At 39.9% G+C, this 16,706-nt stretch overlaps 3 protein-coding genes across 3 annotated transcripts; all 3 read right to left on the bottom strand.

Moving 5' to 3' along the window:
• Window positions 1–5,558: 5,558 nt before the first annotated feature.
• Window positions 5,559–7,146, bottom strand: LOC112727205 (uncharacterized). The gene has a single exon (XM_025776874.3). The coding sequence runs from the start codon at window positions 7,061–7,063 to the stop codon at window positions 5,900–5,902; it is 1,164 nt and encodes a 387-aa protein (XP_025632659.1). The 5' UTR covers window positions 7,064–7,146; the 3' UTR covers window positions 5,559–5,899.
• Window positions 5,559–13,212, bottom strand: LOC112727204 (receptor-like protein 7). The gene is made up of 2 exons (XM_025776873.3): window positions 7,141–13,212; window positions 5,559–6,737 (listed from the first exon to the last, which is right to left on the bottom strand). Exon 1 carries the CDS (start codon window positions 11,504–11,506, stop codon window positions 8,342–8,344), a length of 3,165 nt encoding a protein of 1,054 aa, XP_025632658.1. The 5' UTR covers window positions 11,507–13,212; the 3' UTR covers window positions 5,559–6,737; window positions 7,141–8,341.
• An 834-nt stretch (window positions 13,213–14,046) lies between these two features.
• LOC112727206 (protein MIS12 homolog) lies at window positions 14,047–16,137 on the bottom strand. Its single transcript, XM_029291050.2, has 7 exons — window positions 16,016–16,137; window positions 15,814–15,910; window positions 15,588–15,707; window positions 15,236–15,328; window positions 15,019–15,142; window positions 14,217–14,354; window positions 14,047–14,124 (listed from the first exon to the last, which is right to left on the bottom strand). The coding sequence occupies exons 1-7, from the start codon at window positions 16,135–16,137 to the stop codon at window positions 14,063–14,065; spliced, it is 756 nt and encodes a 251-aa protein (XP_029146883.1). The 3' UTR covers window positions 14,047–14,062.
• Window positions 16,138–16,706: the final 569 nt, after the last annotated feature.

The raw sequence follows: 16,706 nt of genomic DNA, 5'->3' as shown, positions 1-16,706 counted from the left end.
TGAGGGAGGATAGTTTTTCTGTTGTGAATTCTGTTAGAAGTTGGAGAGAATCTCTCTCTCTGAGCTGGTAGTTCCAGCTGTGTAGAACCTTCTAGGGTGAGCTAATTGGCTCCCCCGGTATATTAATAAAGCTTGATCATTCTGCTATTGCTAGTTCTATCAACTGGTATCAGGAGCTTGAGGATCCCAACGCTGAATGGTGCAATCGAGATCGAGGAAAATGGAGTCACGATTTGACACAATTGAATCGCGCATGGAGGAGATGTTCCGATCGGTGCAGGAGACGCTACAGCGCTTCGATTCCCGAATAGATGCGTTCGAAAATCGCGCGCCTAATCGGAATGAGCGTGGTTCACCGGGATTGCACCTGGCAGCAGGCTCATCGGCCGGAAGCCGCGGCACGCCGGAGCAATGGCGAAAGCTGGAACTCCCGATCTTCTGCGGAGACAACGCGGTGGTTTGGGTTGAACGCATGGAGCAATTCTTCTTGCTGCGCACAGTGCCAGAGGAGGAATGGCTCACGGTCGCTACCTTTGCAATGGAAGGAAGGGCGTTCACGTGGTTCAGGTGGTGGGAGGCGACGGCGCCGGTGCTGCAGTGGCGGTTTTTTAGTGCGGCGCTGCTACGCCATTTTCAACCGGAACGGCTACAGAGCCCTTATCAAGCGCTGCTGAAGCTGAAACAGACGAACTCAGTGCGGGGCTACGTTGACCAGTTCGTGCTTCACGCGCGGCCCCTTCGCGAAATTGCGCCAGAATTGCTGATGGATCTCTTCTTGAATGGGCTGAAACCAGAGGTGGGGGAAGAATGTAAACTGTTCCCATACCAGTCAGTGGACGAGTTAATGGAACTGGCACAGAAGGTCGAAAACCGCAACGCTGCCTTGCGGGGGTATCGGGACGCGGTAAATCACTGGCTCCCAACTTCGCCGTTGCCAATTCAACCGCCACCAAAGCGGTGCACCCTGCTACAGCGTCCAACTCTGCAGCAAGCAACAGTGTGGAGTCGACGACGGATCCCTTGCAACGGCGCGGATTGAGACATCTCAGCAATAAGGAATATAGAGCTAAGCGGGCCAAGGGGGAATGCTTCCTCTGTGACGAACCATACACTGCAGATCACAATTGCAAGAATAGAGAGTTCAAGCTTTTAATCATAGAGCCAGACTTTGAAGCAGATTGGTTACAGCATGAGGCAGTTCCAGAAACAGGGGAACAGGGACAATTGGAGCTCAAATTCATGAGCTTGAGTGGACATCACAAGTCAATCAAAGCCTGGGCAGAGGTAAATGGCCGCCGTGTACGCTTCTCATAGATTGTGGAGCTTCGGACAACTTCGCGACACCAGAGATTATCGCCGAGTTGGGCCTGAGAATTGACAACACCCCTAAGTTCCAGGTCAGGGTAGCGGACAGTACCAATAAAGGGGGACAGGGAAGGTGTTTGGGTGTCACGCTCCAATTCAAGGAAGTGGCAATCAAGGAAGACTTCTTCATCTTCCCAACTGACGAAGCAGAATTTGTCCTGGGACTGGCGTGGCTAGATAAGTTGGGAGACGTTCTCGCAAACTTCAGAAAATCACGCCTTCGGTTTCGGAATAGGGACAGCATGGTTACATTGCAGGGGGACCCGGAGTTGTGCTATGGAGGTATGCACCTTCAATCTGCAGTTTTGTCCATTCAAGAAGGGGGAGAAGGATTTATGGTCCAGCTGTGGCCCATGACTTTGCAAGCGGCTACAGTATCGGAGGTGCCGCAGGTAATCGAATCGGTGTTAGCTTCTCATGCTAAGGTGTTTCAGACACTACCAGGGCTGCCACCACATCGTTGCCATGATCATGCCATTCCATTGATAGAAGGAGCTTCGGCTCCGAATATAAGACCTTATCGTTACCCGCACCATCAGAAAGCAGTAATTGAACTAATGGTACGAGAAATGCTGGCCTCAGGGATAATTCGGCCAAGCTCCAGCCCCTACGCGAGTCCGATATTGCTGGTGAAGAAAAAGGACGGCAGCTAGAGATTTTGTGTCGATTATAGGGCGTTAAATGGTATTACGGTGCCGGATAAATTTCCTACTCTCGTCATTGATGAGCTACTCGATGAATTGGCGGGAGCTGCAGTCTTCTCTAAGCTGGATTTAAAATCGGGGTACCACCAAATTCGGATGAGGGATCAAGACATCCACAAGACCGCCTTCCGCACTCATGAAGGCCATTATGAGTTTCTAGTCATGCCCTTCGGCTTGACCAACGCCCCTAGCTCCTTCCAAGCCTTGATGAATGACATTCTTAAGCCTCTATTGCGGAAATTTGTCTTAGTTTTTTTTTATGATATCCTCATCTACAGTCAGGATATGGATAGCCATGCCCTTCATCTCCAACAAGTTTTCCAGATTTTAGTGGAGAACCAGCTGGTGTTGAATGAGAAGAAATGCACGTTCGCAGTGAACTCGGTGGAGTACTTGGGCCACATTATCTCGGCACAAGGGGTCTCAGCGGATCCTAACAAAACCACGGCGATGCTAGAGTGGCCGATGCCTACGGACCAGCGAGCTTTACGGGGATTCTTGGGCCTTACCGGCTATTATAGGCGGTTTGTGCAGGGATATGGGGTAATCGCCAAGCCGTGAACGGAGTTGACAAAGCGAAATGCGTTTGAATGGAATGACAAGGCACAAGAGGCTTTCGAGAGATTGAAGAGGCTGATGGCAGACCTACCGACTCTAACAGTTCCGGATTTCAATCAAGACTTTGTTTTGGAAACGGATGCATCGAGTGAGGGGTTGGGTGCAGTGCTGTCCCAGCAAGGCAGGCCAATAGCATTCCTAAGCCAAGCACTATCTCCAAGGGCCCGACAAAAATCTGCATATGAGAGGGAGTTGATGGCCATTGTCTTCGCTGTCCAAAAGTGGCGGCATTACTTGTTGGGTCGCCATTTTATTGTTCTCACAGATCAGAGAAGTCTGAAGTTCCTCTCGGACCAGCGACTCATGGACCCAACTTACTTGAAGTGGACCACTAAATTGTTAGGCTTGGATTTTGAGATCCGATACCGGTCAGGCCTTGAGAATAAGGCAACAGATGCATTGTCACGGCAAATGATGGCAAGGGTGATTTCAGTAGTACATATGAACCTCTGGGAAACAGTGGAAGAGGAGGTGGCTCACGACCAAGAGCTACAAAAGATTGTGATCGCCCTGCAGCAGGGGCTGGATGACTATCCGGGGTATTCCCTACACAAGGGTCGGCTGTTTTATCAAGGGAGAGCAGTGTTGCCTGCAAATTCTTCTCAGATCCCACTTTTGCTGGCTGAGTCCCATGACAGCGGGGCGGGTGGACATTCAGGTTTCTTTCGAACCTATAAGCGGCTGGCAGCAGCGGTTCATTGGCGCGGCATGAGGCAACGGATCAAGGATTATGTTGCGAACTGCCACACTTGCCAGCAAAACAAGCATGCAGCGATGAAACCGGGGGGGCTGTTGCAGCCACTACCAGTTCCGGAGCGAGTTTGGGAGCACGTTACGATGGATTTTGTGGCGGCATTGCCAAAATCCAAAGGCATGGACACTATCCTAGTTGTGGTCGATCGATTGACTAAATATGCTCACTTTATCCCCTTAGCTCATCCATTTTCAGCCAAGGAGGTGGCACTAGCCTTTATTAAAGAGGTAGTTAAACTACACGGGTTCCCCAAGTCAATCATATCGGATAGGGATAGGGTGTTCATGAGTAAGTTTTGGTCCGAACTGTTCCAAGCAGCAGGGACAAAATTGAAGTACAGCACGGCATTTCATCCGCAAACCGATGGCCAAACTGAGGTGGTGAATCGCTGTTTGGAGACTTATTTGCGGTGCTTTGTGGGGGGCTACCCGAAGAAATGGATGGAGTGGCTCCCATGGGCGGAGTTTTGGTTTAATACGTCCTACAATGCCTCAGCCCAAACAACTCCATTTCAAGCACTTTATGGGGTGCCGGCACCTATTCTTTTCCGGGGAGAGACGTTTCCCTCCCATGTTGAGGAGGTGGCAGCATTGACCGCAGCCAGGGATGCGGTGTTGGCAGAGTTGAAGATGCACTTGGTACAGGCTCAGCAGAGGATGAAACAAGCAGCGGATAGGCATCGAAGGGATGTCGAGTTCAAACCGGGTGAGTGGGTTTATTTGAAAATGCAACCTTATCGGATGCGGACACTAGCGCGGAGGGTCAATGAGAAGTTAAGCCCTCGGTACTATGGACCGTTTGAAGTGGTTGAGAGGATAGGAGCAGTGGCATACAGGTTAGCCATGCCTCAAGAGTGCAGACTTCACCCAGCCTTCCATGTTAGCAAGTTGAAAAAGGCTGTCCCGCCGCAGAAGCAGGTACAGACGCTTCCACTAGGGCTGGCTGAGGATGGTGAGCTGGTGATGCAGCCATCCCAGATTGTGGCATCGCGAACTGCAGATGATGGGGCCTTGGAGTATTTGGTGCGCTGGGTGGGCCTATCTCCTTGTGAGGACAGTTGGGAACGAGCGGCGACATTGCAGGCCACCTTTCCGGAGCTCCACCTTGAGGACAAGGTGGTTGTCCGAGGGGGGAGTATTGATAGAGATGCGCCTACTACTAACAGGTTTGGACTGTGTTACAAAAGGAGAGGTAAGTAGAGGTCAAGTAGAGGTGTTTTAGGAGTTGTTAGGATATCCAGCAGGCTGATAGGTTGTTATAAATAGCTAGGTTATAGTTAGTTGAGGGAGGATAGTTTTTCTGTTGTGAATTCTGTTAGAAGTTGGAGAGAATCTCTCTCTCTCTGAGCTGGTAGTTCCAGCTGTGTAGAACCTTCTAGGGTGAGCTAATTGGCTCCCCCAGTGTATTAATAAAACTTGATCATTCTGCTATTGCTAGTCCTATCAGTTTGTCATCACAAAAACCACACACACAATTATGTCAGAACCTCATGAACACAATGTTGGATAATTGGTTTGATTTTAGAGTTAACGGTGAAAAGAAATGACACTCATTGGTTTGATATATGTACAAACTGCACTCACCATTGAGTGAAGTTGACAGGAATGAAATTGTTGTCTGATGGCATCACTACATCTTCTCCTTCTAATGACTATTTCAGGTACAGGATTGTCATCTTTAAATGTGGAAAGCATATTCTTTGAATCTTGACTGCATTAGAAAGAAATAGTTATTAATACACGACCTTTTCTTAGTATTAGAAATAGCTTATTATACGCATATCTACTACTATTTATTTTATGCAAGATTCAATCTATGGGCAAAAAACTTATACACCTTAGCATGCTGATTCCTTTCACTATCCTACATGAATCTTGGATAAAAAAATAGTGAATTTTAACTTATTTAAAGTGTAGCCAAGATTAGAAATTTAACATTTTGAAATTTAAACGCCAGGTCTTATTCCAATGTATGGAACAGAATAAGGTGATAAAGAAATAAAAGATCCATGCCACAACATTCACTACTAACAAGATATCTAGTTTTTAGAATAAAAATCTATTGTTTACAAAATATCCCAGCAGATTAGTAAAATAAACAAATGAGAACAAATAAGAGCTGGAAAAAAAAGAGAATAAATAAACATTTATTAATTTTATTTACAAAGTCTTTTTTACAACAATAACATTCCCGAAGTTACAATTCTAACTCCCAAAAATGATTGATTCGGACTTATTATTTCCACTCAACTCAGATGGTGAAGTAGAATGTCAAGTAAGGGTGTGACTGGTTTCTGTTTTATTTCTTATTTTCAGAATTTTAATTGAAAATTGAAAATAGGGAAAACATGGTTTTGTTACTTTTACTATTTTCAATCTCTCTTCCACAGAATTAGAAAAACTGAAAGACAATAGAAAACGAAAATACAAACCAATAGCATTTTAACAATTTCATCTAGCTATACTTTTCGTGTCTGTTCATTTGTGACATTTTCATCTGAATCTAACTCCCACCAAGCACCTCCACCATCCTTATAGTCATCATCAACATCATCACAAATATCTTCAATATTCTCATCTTCTGATTCTTCAATAACCACATCAGCCGGATCGTATTTCTTTTTATCCACCTCTGGATTGTATGTCCACTCTAACCTTTTCAAAATATCACGATCCTTCCAATTCTCAACAACTGATACAGCCTCCTTTTTAGCTTTCCCCATTAGAATTTCCTCCCAAGAAAAGGACGTATCAGCAATCCTCTTCAATACACCATCACTAGTATCCCCAATGACAACTGTCTTCAGACATCGTAGCTTCGCTTCCCTTATTACATTAGCGAAATCATAATCATCAGACACAAGTACTATGCACTCAACCCTCCTATGATCCATCATATCAACCATGTGACTTTCCAATGCACGATCCGCAGCCTGTGGCTTATCCAACACGGTCTGAACCCAAAATCCTGCGCGTTTGAGCTCATCCGCCAAACCATACCCTACTCTTGGAGTAAGAATATCCCTTGCAGCCTTCTTATATTTTTCCATCTTCATCGAATACTTTGCCACCAACTTCACCCTCCGGCTCCCCCTTGCCGACGCTATCTGGTTTACCCTTTTCGTTTGCTCGCTCTCATGTAGCTGCTTGAAATGGTTAACAAGCTTCTCATTAGTGTAAAACTTTCTCCCACAAACCCTGCAAACATGAGGCTCATTCCGCTTGATGACGCCCTTGCTCTCCAGTCGGTTATACAGCTCCTTCTCTTTCCTCCTCTGCCGGACAGCGTGTGGGACACTGCTGAAAGTGTGGCTATTTGCATAAGCTACCATATGCCTAACAACCCCAAATGAAGATGCAACAATTCTAAGCTTATTGGCAACTTCATAAGGTGGAATTGGGTTTGGTGGCTTGTTATCTAAGTCCCAAAAAATCCCTACCCTATTGTGATTATTCCTATTTGGTTCCAGTTTGGAGGTTTTATCTGAAGCACTGGAACCCCGGTTAAGTTTAGAATGAAAGAATTTAAAGGAACCATATATGCTACGAAATTTGAGAATTGAACACATAAGAAAACGATTCTCTGTTCTTCTATAAATACTACAACTTCCAAAAGAAACCATTTGAATAATCACAGCATACAATGAAGCTTCAGAAACTTAACTGCGATCTGCGAGTGAAAGAAGGCGTCGGTCGATACCTGCGAAGACGCTTTTAGCGGCGGTACCAATCTTTGGCCACTATACCGCTATGATTCTTTGAAGGATCAAATCTGTGTCTCCAAATTCAAAATCAGCAGCAGTAAGAAGCACCAGAAAGCAGAGAAGAGAAAACCGACGGAAAAGTAGCTCAGATGTGGAGGCGGAGCAGACCGGTGGCAGAGCAGCAGAGGAGGGGAAACAGAAGAGGAGCGGCGCAGAAGGTAAGAGAACAGAAAATGAGCCGGCAGCGCAGGCGAGGGAGATTCGAAGAGGCGCCGGCGGCGTTGACGGAGCAACAGCCGAAGAGGAATGGGCGATGGAGGGGCTAGGGTTGTTGCGGGTTGCTGCTTTGTTTTTTTCGTGACATTGCAGGTCTTTGTTTTTTGGGTTTTGACTTTTGAGATTGGAGGTTTTCAGAGAAAATAATTGGAAACTGGAGTCGTTCATGACAGAAGGAAAAAAAACCGGAGTCGTTTATTTTGCGGATTTGCGCAGTCTAGTGCAAATTTTCAGTTTAGGACTAGGTGGTTAGTTCATTCCTTAGGTTGAAGAATTCATTATTTCTCAAATTGAAAATAAGCAAATTTGGCACGTAATCTTTGCAAAAATTTGACAAGTTTGATAAGCACTAGAGAAACTTCGGAAGCCTGGTCAGGTATGACCCAATCACGAACCAGTGAACAATCTCTTCGGGTTTATTTTACAGATTATGCTGCTTCTAGATGAGTATCGTACGCCAGCAGTTAGTGAAGTTCAAGAGTTTCATGGGACACTATGGATGACCCCCTATTTACTTCCTATGCTGCCGTTTTGTAAGGCTATGAAAAGTGAGGGAAATTCTTATAAACTAGTAATGCATCCATCTCAGAGTTCTGTGCCTTTTCTCCACAGCTTTCATACAATAAATCATTTTATCTAGCATGAGGAAAGTCATAGTTCCAATCTAAGAAAAAAAAATCCCAATTCACTTTTATTTTATCAATGGATCAATTTGCATTAGCATGGGAAAGGGAAACTTCAGTACAACAAGTACACATGATTATTCAATAGTATAGTACATACATGGCTTAAAGGCTTAAAGCAAAAAATGAAAACAAGTCAAATAAACATAACATATCCCACATTTTTTTTTTCTATACTTGCTGTTCATGCATCAGTAGCATCATCAAGTCATCAACAGTTATAGATACTAAATAATGACTAGTACTTCCTCCATACCAGAACTTCGTAACTTTGGCTTCCACGTCTTTCATATTCAAGGCTCAGTTGAGGAAAGATCCAACAAAGAACTGTGTCCAGAAATTGGCAATACATGTGTCTCCATTTCTTAAAGAACAAGACGGGACCAATGACAATAAGAAGGCCAAAAATCAAACCAACTTCCACACTAATAAAATTCCAATCAATTGCAGAATCTTGCAGGCTAACTGAACTGAATGTTTCATTAATATCACTGCATTTTGTAGTCAAAGGAGGACCACATAATCCTATATTATCAATGAAGGAGGAGTTTGAAAATGTTTGGATTTGGCTGCCCAAAGGGATTCTTCCTTGCAGCTGATTGGACGAGAGATTCAAGACTGAAAGGAAATTCAAACTCGCAAGCTCAGTGGGAATTTCTCCTTGTAATGAGTTGTTTGAGAGGTCTAGTGACTCAAGCTGTTTCAAATTCCCTATAGATGATGGAATCTGGCCAGTAAGAGCATTGTTTGATAAGTTAAGCACACAGAGTGCTTTGAAATCAAACAGTTCTTTCGGTATTTCTCCTTGGAAATGGTTAGATGAAAAGTCAATGGAAGTGAAGATAGTTAGAATCTTAACTAACTCCATCCCTTGACCTTTGCTTGTAACAGTTACTGAATTCTGATAGTATATCGGATTAAATTGAAGTACCTCAGATCGGAGATAATTTACGCCAGAATCAGCCTGGTTTTCATCATCCATCATTGCCACCCACATTCTGAACCATTTTCCAGGGAGTGCACCATTAAACTTGTTAAAGGCCAGGTCAACAATCTGAAGCATTTTCCATGCACCACTGATTTTTGGACATCCAATGTTGCCATGGAAGTTGTTTTTTCGCAGTACTAACACACGGAGGGTGGATATGTGCTTCAAGGAACATGGAAATCCATCAGAAATTTGATTGTTCCCAAGGTCCAAAACCTCTAGTGTTGAGCAGTTAGCAAGAGATTTTGGAATATGTCCTTCTAATATATTTCCATGGAGATCAAGAGTCCTCAGAGCACAGGAAGCTGGAAACAAATCATGGATAGGACCTGAGAGCTTGTTGTTGCGCAGGTTCAGTACACCGAGAATCTTACTTAATGCTATTAAACAAAAGGGAATTGTGCCAGATATATTATTACGGGAGAGATCAAGAACACGAAATGAGGCATCACAGATGGAATTAGGGATGCTGCCATGGAATCTATTGTTTGCAAGAGACAGATAAAATGTGCCAGACAGGTAACTGCCGATTTCAACTGGGATAATGGAGCTGAAATTATTGTTTGAATAATCTACATAGGCAGCATATTTAGGAAAGACAGGAATTAGCCCCCGAAGTTGATTGTGGTGAAGGTCAAGGACAGCTAAATTGGAACTAAGATTCTGAAGTGGCCCTTGGAAATCAGTTAGAAAATTGTGAGACATATTAAGGCTTTGAAGATATTTAAGTTTCCAAATCCAGTTGGGCACTGATCCTTGAATTTGGTTGTCTGAGAGGTCTAAAAAGGCTAATCCAGATTGGTACCTCAAGAAACCAGGTATAGTTTTTAAATTGCAGGATGCCAATTTTAGCGTGCTAATGTTTGGAATTGAAGACAGGTTGAGACTCACATTGACAAATAAGTTGTTGTATGAAAGGTCTAGTGTGGTTAAATTTTTAAGTGCCAAAAACTCATCTAGCTGCATTGGCCCATTGAAGTTGTTTGAGGAAAGTTGGATGATAGAGAGTTCCCGGAGCTGGAAGATGAACATTGGTATTGGACCTGATAGGTTGTTGCTGCTTAAATCAAGAGTGTTTAACTTAGAGGAAGACACATTCGTGAGTTCATCCAATTGACCAAACTGGTTGTTGGAAAGTAGAATCTTCTGCAATAATGGGAGTCTAAAAAGAGATGAAGGAATTCTTCCACTGATGGAATTGTAAGCCAGGTTGATGCTGATGAGATTTTGAAGTACTTCAAAGGGAGAAGATGATGGAATTGGTCCACTAAAATTATTATGTGAAAGATCTATATAGGTAAGTTTTTGAGACTTGCCAAATGATGGAACTGGACCTGTGAAATTGTTGAGTGACAAATCCAAGTAACTCAGCTCCGCGAGTTTTGACAACGAAATGGGTAGTTTTCCTCTAAATTGGCAGTTAAATAGATCCAGTGCGGATAATTGTGTCATGCTGCCAATAGAAGAAGGAAGTTCTCCAGAGAAGTTGGTGTTGCTTACTATTAAGGTATGGAGAGATCCGTTGAATGGTAAGACAGGAAAGGAACCTTGGAGGTTGGAATTGTATGAGATGTCAATGAATGACAGTGTTCTAACCTGGAATATCTTTTGAGGGAACACTCCCGTCAACCCACAAACGGAAAGACTGAGGATGGTTAGATTTTTCAAAGTGGCAAAGGTTTCTGGCACTGGAGATGAGAAATTGTTCCGATCAAGACGAATGACCGAGAGATTCTCAAGACTTGTTAATGAAGAATTAAGTGGTCCTGAGAGATTGCAATATGACATGCTCAATTCTTGCAGGTTGGGCAGAAACAACAAAGCATTGCACCATTCCTCTGCCTGAGATGTCATAATTACACCATCCAGATACAATTGCCTAATACTGCTGAGATTTCTGATAAGCATCCTTAGATTTGGGTTCTCAAGTTTTAGATATTGCCCTTCAAAATATGCAACACTTGAGATATCAAGAGTAACCAACCTCGTCAGCTGAGAAATCTCTATGGGAATCTGCCCCACGAACCCAGCATGTGACAAATTCAGGTAAGTTAACTTGTCCAACAAGCCAAATGCTGAAGGAATCATAGAATTGAAATTATTAGCAGCCAGATTTAATTGCTGCAGATGCTGAAGACCGAATAGGCTGCTCGAATCGTTGAATCCGCCAGTGATTGATTCTCCACTCAGATCAAGACCAATAACGTATCCCTCATCATTACAAGTAACACCACTCCAATTGCAGCAAGCAATACTTTGATTCCACACGTTCAGTTTGCTTGATCTTTCACTGTTGAAATTGAAAGTAAGGTTGTTCTTCAATTGCAACAGCAGTTGTTGCTCATCTTTAACACAGAGGCCAGCAACCACACAGATTGATATCACCAAAAGAGATAAGAATTGTTGGATTTTCATTGCAGATATTAACCGAGTGACAAAGAGAAAGGCAAATGATGTTTTCTTCTGAAGGCAAAGTGTTAAAATTCACATAGTTTTTGTGGAAAGTTTTTATTCAATGGTGATGTTGTCTCTTTAATGAGTGGACTGTGGAGTCAACTATGTGTATCGCTCAAATGTAACTGTTCTTCAATTTCGGTGGCTGCAAAACTGAACCAAGAATCTTGACTACTGGTTGGTATTTTAAATTTTATCTATAATCTATAATAATGTATATATCTTTGAAAAAAATCTAATTGACACTTTAACTCGTTTAAGTACTTTGAATTGAAAATTCTAAAAGATATTTTCTTACATAGCTCATAGATATTACGATGATTCTGAATATTAAAAGAGACTACTGCATGTTTGTTGACCGTCTCGCTAGTTTTTATTTTATTTTATTTTTTTTTGGATATAGCCTATAGAGTATAGACTGTCTCACTAGTTATTTGTTAATTAGTGAGTCAATACAAGAGAAACCCAATGCCTAACAGGAATGGGATAATTGTATTTGAAGAAGCTTCTTGTTAAGTTGTTTTTATTTTTATTTTTTATTTTTGGTATACCGCTTCTTGTTTCTTGAAAGTTGAAAAAGAAAAATTGCAATTCTTAAGTATATTTAATTTTTGGTGACTATGCTTCGGTTATAATATACATTAGAAAAAATTTGTCCAACAATTCAAGAAAAATTGCCAAAGGGAAATTCTATAGATAAGGAGCAACACAAGCCTGATAAAAATAATGGAGATACCATAATTTGATCATTTTTAATGTGCCATAGCCATATTATGCATTTTTCTAGCTGACAGTTTTAATTTGGTTAAGGTTACTCTATGCCTTCTAACAATAATATTGTTTCTCTTTATACTAGTCTAATATTAAGAAAATTGATAACTTGAATTTATAAGATGAGGAATGCTAGGGGTTAGTAACTTTTGTGATTTGTAGCCATCAAATAGTCATCAATAATGGTTTTAATGGTGTGAGATTTCATCCAATGACTCACTTTTCTTTCCTGGTTACATGCTGGCCAGAATTTAACAAAGTTGTTGGCTCCTAGACTTTTCCTTTATAAGATTTAGAAATAGTAGACGGCTAAATATTTTTTAAATCAAGTTCAACTAAATTGTACCTATATAGACACTCTTTTCGTATGTGATCTTTATCTGTGTTGTTTTCTTCTTCGTTGAAAATCTATTTTTAATATATAAAAGCTGATACCAACTCTCTCCACAATGAGTTTAAGTCATCTTTTCTTTGCTAATGATGTCACATCAGCAATTTTAATGACTTGACAAAAGATGAAAATCAATCAATCACTATTTAGTAAAATGTTTTAAAAAAATTAAAATAAAAAACTTTTATTTATTATTATTCAATTGAAACATCAAGTACTAATTAAATGCAATAAACATACATTAAAAGAGTCATAATAATAATAATTATAAAAAATTCTAGTTACAAATATTCAAATTCTACAACTTATACATATTAAGACTTACTACTCTTCTCTTAACCTCTCATACTAATTGTCAAAAATTTCTTAAATTTAATATAACATTTGTATATGTTTTTTATTCTCATTCATTTATTTTTTTTAATTATTTACAAACAAACAAAAACCGCAAAAAAAGACAAAGTGTAGCCATTAATGCAAATCGAAAAATAAAAAAAAATAAAAATGCAATTTTGTATAACTCTAATATAAATAACTTATGTATTTTTTAAAAATAAATAAATTCAAAATCTATTTATAATATCTATTTATAATATGTTCTCTAAAATATTCTTAATATAATTAAAATATAATATATAGTATAAATAATCTATCTCTCTGCGCATTGCGCGGGTCTCACTCTAGTTTGAATAATTTTTTAACAAAATTAATCAAAACTTAGTGTTTGGAATTTTGGATACTTTTGTCTCACAGGCCTCATCTTTTATAGATAAAATATTAGTTTCGTTCTTTTATGAATAATTTTGTTAGCGTTTTAAACTTTTTGTAAATAAAAATGATTGTTTTTCCATCTACTTTTCTTCATACCCTATCTCGGAATCAACATTTCCAATATCTAGACCCTATTTATGGGTCACGATTGTTTAAATTTGCAATTTCATTTTAAAGCTAATTTCAAGTATCACAGAATTGCTCAGAATAATCCTAGTATGCAACTAGTACAAGGTGTGAAAAACGGAAGTGAGAGAGTGTAAGCGATGAACAGAGAAGAATGAGGGAGGAGAGTAGAGAGTAGAGAGAGTGCTCTGGAGTCTGGAGATTGCAATAGAGAGAAAGTAGTCGGGGTAAAATGGCAAGCTAACAGAATCAGATAGCCAACCCTGCTATATATAGCAACTTACGTGATAAATATCTGAGTCTATCTGAATACACTAATCAATAACTAACTATTAATCAGAAATGCTAACTAAGCTAAGTGCAGTAATCCACTATAGCTAATACACACAGGTAACATAAGGAAAGAGTACGGATCAACAAAAAGGTGTCCCAACTAGACCGATGAAAAACACACAATTTCATGTACTCTTCATAATACGTGCAAATTTTTTAAGGTCATTTAAATTCATATTTGAGAGATCTGCAAAAAGAAATTATAAAAATTTAACTTGGAATGCAACATTTCGACTTGCCTAAATTAGCAAGGGAAATACAATGAATTATTTAAGTTACCTTTGCCAGATTTAATAGAAGATAGATCCAGCTCTAGGCTGTAAACCACTTTTGTTTTCATTTGTTCAGACTCTTCAATTGTTGTAGTGCTTAGCTTTCTTATTTTTATCCCAAGTTCAGCTGCAGTTGTCACAATCTCTGTGGGAAACAATAGTCAACTACAAAACTTCATTTAATATCAGTTTAAACCTTAACAATTATTTCCACCAGAAAGTACAAAATTCTTCCTGCTTATTTTCACCAAAAAAAAAAAGCAATAATAATAATCATCATTATCATACAGGAAAAAAGTTGATAGCATTATTTGGTAAGCTTCTCCCTTGGAGTTCATGGGCTTGACATCCTAAACCATATTAACAGTGCAGCACCATTATGCTTGATCAGGTTAGAAGCTATAAAGATATAAAGTTGATCTTATACATGTAAAATACTAATATGTATTATGCAAGTCATATATGATATATATGAACCACAGAATAAAAAGAAACCTTTTCCTAATTGTGCATTATTTGACTGCTATGCAATTGCGTGGAAAAATACATATATTTTGAAAAAATTTCTAGAATCCAAACAGTTGAACCAATTAAATGTCCATTTGCATCAAAAATGGAAAAGAAAGCTATATGCAGCACGCATGTAATAGCATATATAGATAAAGGTACAAAATGAAGTACCCTTTAGCTTAATCAAAAATGAAAGCATGCATTTCGCATCACAATTAATCTCTAATGGTAAAAGGCTAGTACTTGCCGTGCAAAAATGATTAAATGAATATAAAGATGAAGCAGAGCTCTTGAATTACCCTGAAACAACACATGGTTCTGCTCATATAATTGTACTGCATTATTGACATAGTGAGCATTGACAGTAGACTGCTTTTCTAATATTTGAATTTCATGATTCAACACTTCAAACTCCTTCCCCACCTGACAGCACAAATAGTATCAATGTAAATCAAATGACAAAAACAAAGTAGAACCCCATAATAGAAGGATTTCAGCAATTATCATTCATACGACCTCTGTTAGTCTTGTTCTTAAGGAATTTAACTGGGCATCAATATCAGGATCAAAAGGAGCATCTGGATGGAGGCCATTCTCATTTGACTTGTCCTGGAAGTACATTGTCTTCCTAAAGTTAGATAATAAATTCACAAAATGAAAATCCTTACTGAGGATAAGAAATGCTTCAGTTAGTACATACGCATATATAATATTATAATATAGTATACTTTTATCATACTGCATATTCATAGCCGGTTAACAGAACTAATTTTTAGACCGTCATAAAATCAGATGTGTGTGTGTGTGTGTGTGTGTGTGTGTGAGAGAGAGAGAGAGAGAGAGAGAGAGAGAGAGAGAGAGATCATACAGTGTTTGGCATGCAAAAGCCTTGGGGAACAGCAAAACAGTGAAGTAAGCAGTATTTTTCCCACATAGCTAAGCTTCTGTCCAAAACAGATTGGGTCCTCTGCCGAACGCAATCAACTCCCTTTTTCACAAAAACCAAAACAATGGCATGAACCACACTTAGCATACTCTAGCTACCAACTATCATACTCTCAAATTTCCATTATCACAACAAAAGTAACTCTAACTGGTAAAATTCTGTTCAGTTCAGCAGAACAGTTACCTTTTTTCAGATCTTCAGACTTTTGTATGTAGCCTTCAGAGTTCAACTTGGTTGATGCCTCTCTGAAATTATAGAATTACAAAACCGATTAAAACAAACAATGATATTTCAGAATTGAAAGTGAAAAAATAAAGGAGAAGAAGGGAGTGTTTGAGGGTGTTACTTACTGGTGGAAGAAATCGAAAGCTTCATCAACAACATCGTCCACGGTGTTGCGAACTTCGTTGACGAAGAGCTGCGGATTCAAATTCAGAGATTCAAAGATGGCCTCACTTTCGCTGCCTTCCATTTTCCCGCCAAATCTCTATCTATCTCTCTCTCTCAAACACAACCTGAACAAACACAACCCACAAATATATATTCAAAAGTGAATACTTCATCCGGCCCCTGACAATTATTTCGAAAGGACAACAAGGCTCCCAAAAAAAAAACCATCCAATCCGGCTCTTGATTTTATTTTGGGACTTATTAGTCCCTGTCCCAAAAAAATAACATTGACTTTTCTCATAAAAGTAAATTTCAGGAGTTGAATTGGTATTTTTTTTATTAAGGGTTTTGTTGTCTTTTGAGGTAATTGTCAGAAACTATTTTGGATTTTATTCTAAATTCAATTAGATTAAAAAATTCAAAACTTTTCCCATCTCTCGTAAAATGTAATGGAACGAGCTAAAATTGTCAGAGAAAAAACAACAAAGAGAGAGAGGGAGTACAATTTATTGCAGAGGAAGTAGGTGGGATTAGGAGGGGAAAGAGTACAAGAGAGCAAGGTTGCAAGTTGTGATGAAGGGGAAAATGGATGGGCTAGTTGAAATTGAAGAGCATGGTAGGAGGGGAGGGGCTAAATGGTAAATATGGAAA

The sequence above is a fragment of the Arachis hypogaea genome, chromosome 12 (assembly GCF_003086295.3).
Source record: "Arachis hypogaea cultivar Tifrunner chromosome 12, arahy.Tifrunner.gnm2.J5K5, whole genome shotgun sequence".
Lineage (NCBI taxonomy): Eukaryota > Viridiplantae > Streptophyta > Magnoliopsida > Fabales > Fabaceae > Arachis > Arachis hypogaea.
The sequence above is the reverse complement of the archived record's forward strand: the minus strand, read 5'-3'. Positions and strand labels throughout refer to the sequence as shown.